Consider the following 13,641-nt stretch of genomic DNA (forward strand, 5'->3'; position numbering starts at 1 on the left):
CGTGACCTCGCCTGCGGGTCTGTTCAAGCCCGCTGCACCTTGGAGGGGTTGTCTACCTCCTAACTCACTACGCATTCGGTCTATCTCTCTGTCCACGTCAGCTTGTGTCTGATGTACTCTATCAAGTCGTTCGTCCAACGAGTCGTTAGGCGCGTAAGCCATTTCCGTATGTTTTTCCTTCGGATCGAACACACTACTATCGTACGAGGTTAACAAAAATTCTCCGCGTTCGGACACGTCACTCGGAGTCCGACTAACGTAAGGCCTCCGTTTTCTAGGTTCAGGGTTTACTTGAGGAAGTAAACTCTCGTCTACATCAAATGTAAACTCGCGGTCTACCGTAATATTCTCTTGTAATTCGTTCTCAGTCGTGCTACCGCTTCCGCTACTAAACTCAAGAGCCAAATTTCGTCGAACCCGACCGGACCTCTCGATACTGCGAGGTTCTCTATTTTGACACGGGTCGCTCTGTGTTTCCCTAACTTTTAAATGTTGTAACGTTCGCTTTGCCAGCTCCGAGTGTAGCCACGATTTATTTCGCGTCTCGCCCGGTACGTTGAAACTAGGCAATTCTAACCGAAATTCACTACTGTTAATCGGTGTTAACTCGTCCGCTACTTCCCGGTTTTTGCACATAAAAAAAAAGAATTTCCTGACTTACATTAGTAGCCGCATCTCGCCTTAGGCTCGTGTTCGTATCGGTGTCGCTGACCGCCTCTGCCGCCGTTGACGCGCTGCTCCCTCGCCGCGCTGCTTCTCTCGGCTGCTCGTTCTCTGTCAGTCGTTCGCTCCTCGTCGGCCGCTCGCTCCTCGTCGGCCGCTCGCTCTTCGTCGGCCGCTCGCTTTCCGTTGATCGCTCGTTCTCCGTCGGTCGCTCGTTCTCCTTCGCTCACACGTTCTCCGTTGGTCGCTCGTTCTCCGTCGGCCGCTCGCTCTTTCTCGCTTGCCGCTCTGTTCGTTTCTTGCTAGCTGCGTTCAGCCAAATTCAACGTTCCAGATCCTACCAAGGTCCTGATCCTTGAGACCAATCCTTCTGCTTCTCCGCGACTCCTGTCGCTTTTTTAATTATTTTCCACAGGCACCTGATTTGTGCGCTGTCGTTTTCTTCAGCCGCTCGGGCTTATCGCTGAGTCGGAGTTATCTTGCTCTCGCTCAGTTACTCGAGAGTGCCTCCCTTATGTGCTCCTCTCTTTTATTGTGTCGTCTTACGCCTTCCTTCGCTGATAGTAGTTAGCATAGGTCAGTTACTTACTGCCTATTTCTCTGTGAGAATCGTCTGTTGCTTATTAACTCAGTTGTTACTGTTTTCCCTGATACTCAAGATTTTTATTTCTTTTGTTGCAGATTCCTGGAGTATCTTCTCAGCGTGTCTATGCAGCATCCCACCGCTGCCACCAATTTTGTTACCTCGCGTGAGGTCGAGGATGCTGCGGGAGAGGGACGCCGAGGGGATTTACTATTATGTTATAACACTTATTAAATTTTAAATAAATTCATTTATTTCGTACTCAGCNTTGATTACACTGCCACTCACTCGCGATTTCCTAAGTCTTTACGAGCGATGCTCTGATGGGCAGAGCCTCCGGCCGCGACACTATTCTAGACGATTCTACCGTTTCCGCCCGGACACCGGCTTATATCCTCGAGTCAATCACTCTGTGATTGGCCGAGGAAAACCAGGCGACATCCGGCCTTCGAAAAGTGCAATGCAAACCATTGCATCTTTTCGGCTGCATGTGCGACCTTCGACCGGTGCGTCCTTGCGCACGCGGTCGCATATCGCCTCGCGACTGCTGACTGGACATCCGCGCCGGATTCCAGTCCCCCGTTTAAAGTAATACTAAACCCAGTAACCAAACCCCGAATTTAAGCAATACCGCTTATTAGGCAACACTTAATACATTAACTTAATACATAATTTAATACATACCTTAATACATAACTTAATACATAATTTATAACACAGTATATTTTTTGAATACATATATTTATATACAATTGTGTTTTTGAATTGTAGACTTTTGCCAAGTTGGCAGAAATGGATATATTGCCAAGGTTTAATTTTAGAAAATGGTACTTTTGATGCGTCTGATTTGTGGCAAAACATAGAGAAGATATATATAACCCAGAGAAAATTAGAAGAAAGTCTCGAATTGTTACCTTGTTCTGGACATACTATTTTGCAATCTTTACGTTTTATTGAAGTTAATCTACTAACCAAAAGAAGATCTGTTAATGTTCTTTTCGAAAGTGTAGCAAAATATTCAAAAGATGTTACATTATTTAAGAGTATAATAAGCAGAATGAATAATGTTGCAAGGTAACGATGTTCTGTATATAAAACTGTTTTAACTGTTAAATTTATATTTATACTGTACAGATAAATATATTTTATATAGTTTGTATATTTATGTAAAGTGATTTAATTAATACATTAGTTTATTATATCATGTGTAAGAATATGTTGTATGTAAATAAAAATGTCTTGCACAAAGTATCTAATATCTGTGTTTTTTTCTAGTGACAATCTCCTTACAGTGATTATTTTCATTATTAACAACACATATTCAAAAGAAAATCTTGGAAAGGTATGATGTGTGAACTTAATTGTTTATTGTTGCTGTAAATGTATAACATAAATCATATATGTATATGGTAGCGTTAATGCTTGAAGCACTGGCAATCTTAAAAAACCAAAACTATTTCGGACTGCGGCCAAAACGCTTAGTTTCTTTGTGTATTGACTAGTAACTTTTAAGCTTGTTGGTGCTTTGGGCTTTGACGCTAACAAATACATATTTATATAAGCACGCGTGCATAGTAAAAGTATAATAGTATTTTATATATATGTGTAGTTTTGTTTAGCATAATAAAAAAAATATACGCAATGTATAAGAATTTTGCGTAATATAAGTCATCAAAGTCAATATTAGTAACATAAAGTTTTTTCAGATTCCTGCAGAACTGAATGTTGTAAACCTGATCGACATGTATAATATAAAGAAAGTAAAGGTTTTTTTTATAAATATAAAAATTAATATTTGTAAATTTAGTTTTGTATTTGTTCATTGCTTTTTACTTGTTTAAACATATTTTGTTTTTATTTTTAATACATAAACTGGTTGTTTTAGTATATTTTCGTTTCTTTTCCAAAAATGGATTCTACAACGTTCTCAACCTTATGCAACACTATGCCACATGATGTTATATTAATTGTAATGTTTTTTTGTAGGCAAGATTCATACTTGAGAACATTACGAAAAAAGTTGAAAATCGTCGTAACGTTTTAAATAAAATAAGTAGTGCCATTCGTCGTATTTAATATAATTAAATAAGGTGTTTTTTATGGTGGTATGCTTTATTTAAATAAAAAACAATATTCATATATTGCGTTTAATACCAGAGTACCTTTTATATAAGAAAACTTAATTTTTATTTTACGACACTAAATAAGTACTTATTAATTATGTTTAAAATCGGAAGTATAGACTCAAGATTTTAATACATTTAAAAATTTTCAAAGTAGTCATAAAATAAAGTCGAGTCTTTAGTAAGCTAACTAACAATAATATATTGTATTTTATTTTACATAACTGTTAATATATATAAATTTAAGTATAATCAACTGCACAGAAATAAATATATATTCATCGTACGCTATATGAAAAACACGATGATAAAGTATAAAACTGAAATGTAAGGAAAAGAGAGAAAGAAACAATCTGTATAAGACAGGATATACATATATGTATGTCGTAATATGGCGCTTCTTTTTATGTACTTTTTAAACTGTAAATGATACGTTAGTTATAGTTTAATGTTTAAATGTATTATTTTTGTTTTATTTTGTATGTTTCTATGGAAATGTTTTTTAAGAGTTACTCAATAAAATAAAAAAAGAGTTACTTTTTAGCATTGCAGATGTCATCCGACAAGACGCAATGATCAACAATGCTTTTTTTGAGAGACCGGAAGTCGCGCGGTTAAGTGTGACCAATCACGAATAAGTAACGATGTTCTATTTGACCGGGGATTCAAGGACGGATGACAGAGACGTAGAACATACGTGCCCAAAAAGATCTACTCCAAAGCAAGCCGCATATTTCGAACGTAACTTTACGCAAGTCACTGCGTACATCTGCGTGAAAAGAGGATAACCAAAAGTCTAGTTCATAGTTAAAAAAGTGTTGATTTCAATACAGTTTTACAGAGATTCCAAGTGTGTTTCATTCCGTTGATTTATCTTACGAACGAATCTTTTTAATCCACGAGAGAGTAACAATATAAAAGTTGTAACTACTTGTGATTTTCTTTACAATATCCCAAATATAGATTTAGAAAAAAGAAAGTAATATCTTGTATAAAACATTTTGCATATAAAAGTGTATTTGTGCATAAAATCGTGAAAAGACATATTTTAAATTTGATGTTTCTACCATCATATGTGTACAGAGAGTACAACTTCAGTAAGGTCAGTTTTCTTAACACAGAAGTTTATACATCGAAGTATGTATTTAGTATTCTACGGAAATGACTACTTTGTAATCACCGATGATTTCTCGAAGAAGAAAGAAGACCTCAGATACGCTTAAGGCTGATCGTTTTTGAACTCGTATATTTCGCTGCAATAAGTGTGTGTGAAGATTTTTAGTTCAATGAATTGAATTGCTATAATAAACATGGTAAGTAACTATAAGCTTGTATAGTATTTAAATAGTAATTATTCACAAATATTGTCAAATACGACTTACTTTTCTCTTTACGCTAAATAGAATGTCAAGTCCGTTCTCTTTCTTTTAAGAACAAAATTCATACATAGTATATCTCTACTATTTCATTATCGTATCTAAACTCTTACTGTACAATTTTTAATATTTGATAGATATTATACATAAAAATATATAGTTATTAATTCGATCGGAAAGTTACTTTTCCATATTGTTATTATATATAATTGTTATGTTTACGCGCAGAGTAAGATATAGACAGTTTTTTGAAATTTATTTCGTTTAATGAGAGATAATTACGTATCTCTCAAAAATTTTCATCGCATAATCTGTACTTTTTTTCTTTGGTTTGTCATATTTTGAATTTTTAAAAACATATTCTTGCCAAATATTGTGGACAGTTTTCTTGAATTTTATTTTGTTTGTTAAGATAATTCCGTATATTTTTCAAAAACGTTCAACGCACAATCTGTATTTTTCTTTTTTTGTTTTGTTATATTTTTAATTGATGAAAACATATTCTTGACAAATATTGTGTGTGCATATATACACATGTATATTTGATAGAAATAAAGGTGTATTGATAAACATACTTATAAACACCTCTATGCTTGACACTTGAGTATTTGAGAGAGAGAGAGAAAAAGAGAGAAAGAGAGATAGAGAGAGAGAAAGAAAGAGAGAGAGAGAGAGAGAGAGAGAGAGAGAGAGAGAGAGAGAGAGAAAACAACCATGTGATCGTAACACATTAAATTCTTACAATTACGTTTTAAACGATAGTTTATGTTTATCAAACAAAATAATTTTACAGTTACAGATTACGAAAATACTTACATTCTTCGGAATCATATACTTAATTCTTATTATCGGAATTGCTTCTACCACTAATAAGAATTTGTCTAAGGAAACGCACTGTATAGAACCGATAAAATATATAATGAATATTTTTCCGGAAGTACAAAATAATTCTTTCACCGTCGTTTCTCGTGTCATACTAAATGTTTCATGTACAGCGCAGCAAAACATAAGAGTATATTACGGACGTTATTGTGATAAACCTACAATTAATATGGATACTAATGTACTTTATAATTTTACTTCTCTCTTTTGGAAGATAAACTTATCTTCGTCGTTGTCTACCACAGATCAAGTCAAAAGCTTGGATATCAGTCTCATTAAACACGAAAAAAACATTAAAATACAGCAACAAAAAGTACATCTACAATCTGGAATGTATTGGATATATGCAAAATATAATTGTACTTTAGAAAAAGTTGCAACGGTTTCTCCATATGTAAAACAACCTAACGAGAAAAGGTAAGTGCGTAATAAGCTGATGCATTACTACTTACTGTCTTATTAAAGTAGCGTTTAAACATTTTATTATTAAATTACTTTAATTTATATTTTTATTAAATCATTAATAATTTATTAATAAGTAATTTATCTATTAAATTATCGATACTCACGATTTTTTCACTACATAGATATTTGATTTTATCGCGTATTCCTGCTGAATGGATATTTCCTTATTTCGATAATGCCGCAATCAAGGCCAGCTTTTCTATTCGTATTAGACATAATAACACTGAAACAGCTCTATCACATACGCCTGGTGATGAACTAATAGAAAAAAATGAACTGTATACTTTATTTCGTACTACTTCTTTGATGTCCAATCATTTAATAGTAGCCGCAATTGTACCAAGTGACTGTGTTAAAGCTACTTTCTCGTTGAGTAAAAATGTTAATATGTCAAGTAGATTACAAGTAATAAATGACACTACATATGCACGATCTCTTATTACTGATATCACGAGATATATTAAAACCAACTGGGAGAACATCGTAGGAGTTTCACCTGTGCAGTACGTGGCACTTCCAGTAAATTCTAGCTTTTACGAAAGTGTAGTAACTACTAACCTTGTTCTCTTCAGGTAAGATACATGTTTTCATACATTTGTTTATAAACTGAGCTTATAAACAAATATATATATTAAAAACAATCTTATTTTCAGAGAGGCTGACGTTGTATACAATAGAAAAATAGATTCGATTATAAGAAAAAGACAAGTAACTTGTTTAGTAGCACGTAGTGTGATACAAGAAATGTTCAGTGATTGGTTAACTACATTTAAACAATCTAATCTTTCTTTCATCGAAAGTTTTTCAACATTTTACGGAGTCTATATAATTAATAAGGTAATTCTTGTGAATGTGTAATTCAGATGTTTCCTTCACATTAAATTATTTTTAGTAATAAAGAATGAATTTAACAAACTATAATAATTAAATATAATATTTATATATTTCTATATGTTTTTTACTTTGTCTGTAATAAAAAATGTAAATAGATAGTAAAATGTATAAATATTATGTGCACATACATGTATATGTGTATATATAAAATAATATACATACAAAACGTTATAAAAGAAAACCGATATGTGTTAATTAGTATGACATCTCACAAAATTTATTGAGGAATTTATAATGTTACATTACATATATACTAACTGATTAAATTATATACAAAAGTGCGTAATAATTTTCCTAGCACTAATTTGCATATACTAAAACGTTTTCTGTCTGTGAACAATATCACAGATTTGTTCTCACTAGATAATATCGCTCAATATTACACAATATTATTTTAACTAAAATAGAAAACACTCATCTGTATCTATAAAATAAATTGTTGATAGATTTACAATGAGCCACTACTGAAGTCAATTGTGGTTCAGACACGACGAGAAGTTTGTGATTATATAGAAGCATTCATTGAATTTCCACTCCAAAATAGTTTATTTGCATCACGAAACTCAACGTTAAGTAAACTGAAAGAAAAAAAAGGTAATATAAATTAATTTAAAAAATAAAGTTACTTAGCTCTTTGTTCGTAAGATTGCTTAACAATAAGAGATCCCGATATGCATATATTATCTTAGGAATATACAGTAGTGTCTGTGATTATATTATTGAGATACTTCAATCATGTTTATTGATAGTGAACTTTTTTGGAGCTCGAGAGTTATTCTTACAATCTGTCTAAATTATTTGTCTTTGTATGTAACGTTGATATCCAAACTAACGATATCACATGTCTAGTTTATTTTTAATGCGGTATCTATTTTGTCATATTTTGTATTTACTCAAAAGTCGCGAGTAGCGCAGACAAATCAAGCTGTTACTTTGGTCTTCTTGATAAGTAAATTTGCGGATACTACAGTATTATATATTTACTTAAAACTTAGAATAATAATAAAGCACGGAAGTACATGTGTTTCATATCTATATCAATATGATATGAAACAAGCAAAGTACGTTTGTAAAGAGCCGATAGTTTGTGCTTTGTTAGATCAAAAAAGAAAACCTATTAGTAAAAAAATTATAAATAATTGAAAGATAAAAAGAAGAAAAATAGAGATAAAACTTTTATATTATATTACACAGAACAGCCCTGAACTCAGCCAAAACTGATACAGCAGCTTTAACACATAAAAATGTCGAAAATGTCTATTAAACATGTCCAGATGGTCTCGAAGTTATACAATATAGAAGTTACTTTTTTGTAAGAAAACATGAATTGATCTAAATGTTGTTTAATGATTTTTATTCTGATTGAACTTTACAAAAGATGCTCAAAAGTTTTTTGGTTGACTTCTGTTTGACACACTTTTTTAGCACGAATTAATAAATTGTTTCGAGTATTTTGAAAAATGTTACGAGACTTTCAGTATGTCGTCGTATCTCTCAAAGTATGCATGTTAAACGATATTAGAGTTAAAAATAATTAACATAGTGATGATATTTAAAGGTGTAATTAATTTACTTTGTTTTGGTTTACTTTTGGTTTATGTTGTTTACTTTGTTTATATATTTACTTCACTTCAAATTTTCTTACGAGAGCAACTTCGATAACTTCGGGATTGCTCGAATTCGAACATAGCTCTCTTAGTAAACATTTTCGATTTTTTTTTATGTACTAAAGTCACTGTATCAGTTTTGGCATTGAGTTCAAAAACACTGTGTATGTACATAACATTCTTACATTAAATTTCTATGAGTGTTTAATTTTCTATGTGTGTATATATGTAAAGTAGTTTTATTTTATGATTTTAAATGCATTATTTATTCTTTTGATCAAACTTTAATAGTTTTCACGCGATGTAAATTACATATGTTACAGCATTCAATATATTCTATATGATCAATGAGTTTTCTTACAACAGCGATGTCATATACGATCTCATGTTTGAAGATGCGATAATCTTGTACTATAACACGTAAGTATACCTAAATTATTAGAATGTTTCAAAAGTTATTAGTTATACGTAATTTACACTAGACATACCAACGTTAGAACGTGTAAAAGTCGTCAAATATTTATTTTCAGAAATATTATTTTATCTCTTTAAAATTAACATCAAAATATTTTTTGTTTTGCTCTCTGTTCTTCTTAATAGTACAAAAGATACGTACAATGAACAGTCACTTTTCAATACTTTATGGGACAAATTAATGCTCGTGCCGCCCATATATACAACTCACTCTTTGAAGTCAAGAAATATAAAAACTGTAATAACTTCTTGGACAACACAACTTGGATATCCTGTGATACAAGTAAAACGATACAGTAAGACACAGTCTCTGACAATAATGGTTATAGACTGTTTTGCGGTTGATGAAAAGGAGCCCTGTGATCGCAAATGGTGGATACCTGTGACTTATGTAAAAATACCAAAGAATGAGTTTATTACAAAGTATCATTTATTCTTACAACCAGACGGACAAAAAATCTCGATTTCAAATATTAAAGAAGATGATTGTATTATAATAATGGGACAAGATGGTAACAGACATTTGCTATAATGTTCTATTTATTCTGTATATATTACACATCCAAATTATACTAATATTATTACAGTTATACTTACTTTTATATAGATTTATCTTTTGTCTCTATCTTTCTCTATCTCGATCTCTTTCTATTTTTCTTTCTAAACATTTATTTGTTGTAGGATATCGCGTCAACTACGACACCAAATCTTGGAAAAATATAAGACTGTTTCTGAATAATGAAAATCCTAAGATTTTAAATTTATCAGACGTCACTTTAGCGCACATTCTCGACGATGCTTTTTATTTTTTAATACAAAATACGGTTTATAATGGAAATCCTGTTTCACATGATGCCAATCTAAACATATATTTCGATCTTGCAAACAATGTTTTACATGTACAGAAGTCGTACATAACGTGGTATCCTGTACTTACTGCTCTTCAATACTTATCAAAAAGTTTTCCGTATCCAGAAAGTGCAAGTATTAAGGTAAATATTACTACAATGCATTAAGAAAAATACATAATTGAAAAGCCAAAAGAACAACAACAAAATGATAAAAAACATCAGTGAGGTATTTTTATAACATTTTATACCACACGTTTCGCTGCACCCATTTTTTTGAATCATCAACATAAAACAATTATTTATAACTTAAAATTAGAGCATAGAGAATAAACGGAAGATCATACACATACAAAACAACGTACCACCAGAGTACTATAGTATAATTAAATACAAAATTTAAAATACAAAAAATTGAACATTGGAGATATGTAATAAGTACTATTTTCTAAATTGAATAAAATAGTACATCTTTGTTACTTTGTATTCAAATATATCTTACATATATGATTTTGTAAATATGAGAAAATAAAAAATTGTTGCGCATACATGTATTATTAATATTGAAACATAAAACTTATTAAATAAGACAAAATAAGTTTTACATTATTACTAAACTAAAACAATTTTAATTAAAATTAAGAATTATTGATATATAAAATTTAATATAAAAGTATATTTTACATTTTTTTAGACTAAAATTCTAACCATATTGAATATCTTTCTCGAAAATACATCACACAAAAAATTTATTAGATTTAAACTTATTAGATAAAACAATATAAGTTTCACATAAATGTTACTAAACAAAAAAGTGTTAAATAAACTGAAGATAAAATATACTATAAAAGTATAGTTTACACTTTTTCAGACTAAAATCCTTCAACTACTGAATTTCTTTTTCGAGAATACATCACAAAAACAATTTTCCGAAAATAGTATTGATAATCAAGTATATCACGAACTTGTAAAATGGATATGTATTCTTGATGGTTTAAAGTGCAAAGAACATGTTAATGCTATATTAAAGTGGCATTTAGAAAATCCTGCAAAAAACAAGTACGTTTCTCTGCTTTATATGACGTCATCTTGCTACTGTAGTATTTTATATTGCATANTTGTGAAATGAATCTTGATACATATTGAGTATTATAATAGTGTAAGGAAAGTAGAAACTTGCGACTTATGCTGTAAATAACTTTAAGTACATAATAAGTACATATACATTTATCTATAAAATATACATATATTTTTATACAGTATATTTTTTGTATACATATATTTATATACAATTGTGTTTTTGAATTGTAGACTTTTGCCAAGTTGGCAAAAATGGATATATTGCCAAGGTTTAATTTTAGAAAATGGTACTTTTGATGCGTCTGATTTGTGGCGAAACATAGAGAAGATATATTTAACCCAGAGAAAATTAGAAGAAATTTTTGAATTGTTATCTTGTTCTGGACATAATATTTTGCAATCTTTACGTTTTAGTGAAGTTAAACTATTAACCAAAAGAAGATCTGTTAATGTTCTTTTTGATAGTGTAGCAAAATATTCAAAAGACGTTACATTATTGAATAGTATCATAAGCAGAATAAATAATGTTGCAAGGTAATGGATGTTTTGTATATAAAACTGTGTATATTTATACTGTATAGATAAATTTATTTTATATAGTTTATATTTATATTTATATTTATATTTATGTAAAGTGATTTAATTAATACATTGTTTTCTCGTATCATGTGTGAAAATATCTTGTATGTACATAAAACTTTCTTGCACTAAGTATCTATTATTTGTGGTCTTTTTTATAGAGACAATCTACTTGCAGTTGTCACTTTTATTATTAACAACACGTATTCAGAAGAAAATCTTAAAAAGGTATAATATGTGACCCTTATCGTTTATTGTTGCTTTAAAAGTAGAACATAAAACATATATGTGTATATGTAAAAACACATGTGTGTATTAAAAGTATAATGATAAGTTTTATATATGTAGTTTTGAGTAGCATATTAAAAAAATATACGGAGTGTATAAAAATTTTGCGTAATATATGTCATCAAGTTCAGTGTTACTAACATAAAGTGTTTTTAGATTTCTGTAGGACTGATTTATAATAACCTGATCGACATATATAATATAGAGAAGGTAAAAGTTTTTATATAAATATAAAAATATAAGGTTTTAAAATAGTTTTTTTTTGCATTTGTGCAATGCTTTATACTTGTTTAAACAAATTTTTGTTTATTTTATTTCTGATACGTAAACTGGTTTTCTTTTGAGTGTATTTTCGTTTCTTTTACAATACTGTATTTTACAGAATTTTTTGACTTATGCAAAACTATGCTATAAGATGTTATGATAACTGTATTTTATTTTTTTGTAGGCAAGATTCATGCTTGACATCATTATGAAGAAAGTTGAGAATCGTCGTACGTTTTTAAATAAAATAAGTAGTAACGATTGTCACAAACCGCACGAATTATTTAAATCTTACGTATAAATAAGATTTTTTTTGTATAGTGGTATGCTGTTTTACGTAAATAAAAAACAATATTCATATGTTTTGTTTAATAGTAGAGCAATTTTTTTTGTATAAGAAGCCTCAATTTATTTTATGACACCAACAAGTACTTATTAAGTATGTTTAAAATCGGAAGTATAGACTCCGGATTTTAATACATTTAATAATTTGCTAAGTAGTCATAAAATAAAGTTGAGTCTTTAGTAAACTAACTAACAATAATATATTGTATCTTACTTTACACAACTGTTAGTATGTATAAATTTAATTATAACCAACTGCGCAGAAATAAATATACATTAAGCGTTATTATATGTATTACCGCTATATAAAAAACACGACATTAAGGTATAAAACTGTGAAATGTAAGAAAAAATAGACAACAATCTGTATCAGACAGTGTTATGTATGTATATCAAGCTATGTTACTTATTCAAACCCTTACTTAACTCTGTTAGTACTTACTTCTTTTTATGTACTTAGAAACCCTTATTCAAACGATTAGTACTTACTTCTTTTTATGTACTTAGAAACCTGTAAATGACAATTTAATTTTACTTCAATCTTATAACTAATTATTTTCTTTTTGTTTAGTAAGTATGTGTGAAAAAAATAATTTTTTCAGAATTAATTGTAGTAAAACTCGTATTTAAAAAATAAACTTTGTGTGTTAGTTTTTAAAGTTACCTTAGTTCGTAGTAATAAGCAATATATCCAAGTAAGTTTATATGTACACATGTTTAGTCGCGTTTAGTCAGTTGTTTACTACCAAAGCTTTAAAATTCTCGTGGAAGTAACAATATTACATTTAAAAGTTCAACTTACTTTTCTATGATTTTCTTTACAGATATCAAGTATAGAGGCTTAAGGAATAAAAAAAATATCTTATATAAAGCATTCTGTAAATAAGATTAATTTGTACATAAAATCGTTAACCGGTTAACTGGCACGGCTTTTTTTACTATTCATGCCCGAACTGGCACCATCGAAAAATTAAGTGAATCCCACAAGATTTGGTATACAAGGGTTTTTTGAGTCGCCAAATCGATTCCGGGGGTTATTTTGTTGATCTGACACTCCCCAACCCCTAAAAAATAGAATTTAGGGGTGAGTTTTTTTAATTCTTTACTAAACCTTTTTTTTTATTCTGTCGCTTGTATTGCGGAATGAATAGGGGTTTAGGGGGTTAATTT

At 30.1% G+C, this 13,641-nt stretch overlaps 1 protein-coding gene and 1 long non-coding RNA gene across 2 annotated transcripts; both read left to right on the plus strand.

Annotated features, from left to right (window-relative positions):
- Positions 1-5,864: 5,864 nt before the first annotated feature.
- On the plus strand, positions 5,865-12,427 carry LOC109862419 (aminopeptidase Q-like). The gene is made up of 10 exons (XM_020442471.1): positions 5,865-6,044; positions 6,215-6,664; positions 6,746-6,929; positions 9,219-9,579; positions 9,749-10,059; positions 10,787-10,974; positions 11,227-11,529; positions 11,736-11,802; positions 12,019-12,072; positions 12,311-12,427. Exons 1-10 carry the CDS (start codon positions 5,959-5,961, stop codon positions 12,425-12,427), a joined length of 2,121 nt encoding a protein of 706 aa, XP_020298060.1. The 5' UTR covers positions 5,865-5,958.
- Positions 7,514-9,562, plus strand: LOC109862418. The gene is made up of 3 exons (XR_002251138.1): positions 7,514-7,580; positions 8,917-9,013; positions 9,194-9,562. It is a non-coding gene; the product is annotated as an uncharacterized LOC109862418 (long non-coding RNA).
- Positions 12,428-13,641: the final 1,214 nt, after the last annotated feature.

The sequence above is a fragment of the Pseudomyrmex gracilis genome, unplaced genomic scaffold (assembly GCF_002006095.1).
Source record: "Pseudomyrmex gracilis isolate BER0280 unplaced genomic scaffold, ASM200609v1 scaffold_1762, whole genome shotgun sequence".
Taxonomy (NCBI): domain Eukaryota; kingdom Metazoa; phylum Arthropoda; class Insecta; order Hymenoptera; family Formicidae; genus Pseudomyrmex; species Pseudomyrmex gracilis.

Bases quoted from the DNA above. Each gene is read 5' to 3' on its own strand.
- LOC109862419 (XM_020442471.1), top strand. From the start codon at position 5,959: ATGTATTGGATATATGCAAAATATAATTGTACTTTAGAAAAAGTTGCA. The intron at 6,045-6,214 runs GTAAGTGCGTAA...TTCACTACATAG, and splicing joins AAACAACCTAACGAGAAAAG to ATATTTGATTTTATCGCGTA. The intron at 6,665-6,745 runs GTAAGATACATG...TCTTATTTTCAG, and splicing joins ACTAACCTTGTTCTCTTCAG to AGAGGCTGACGTTGTATACA.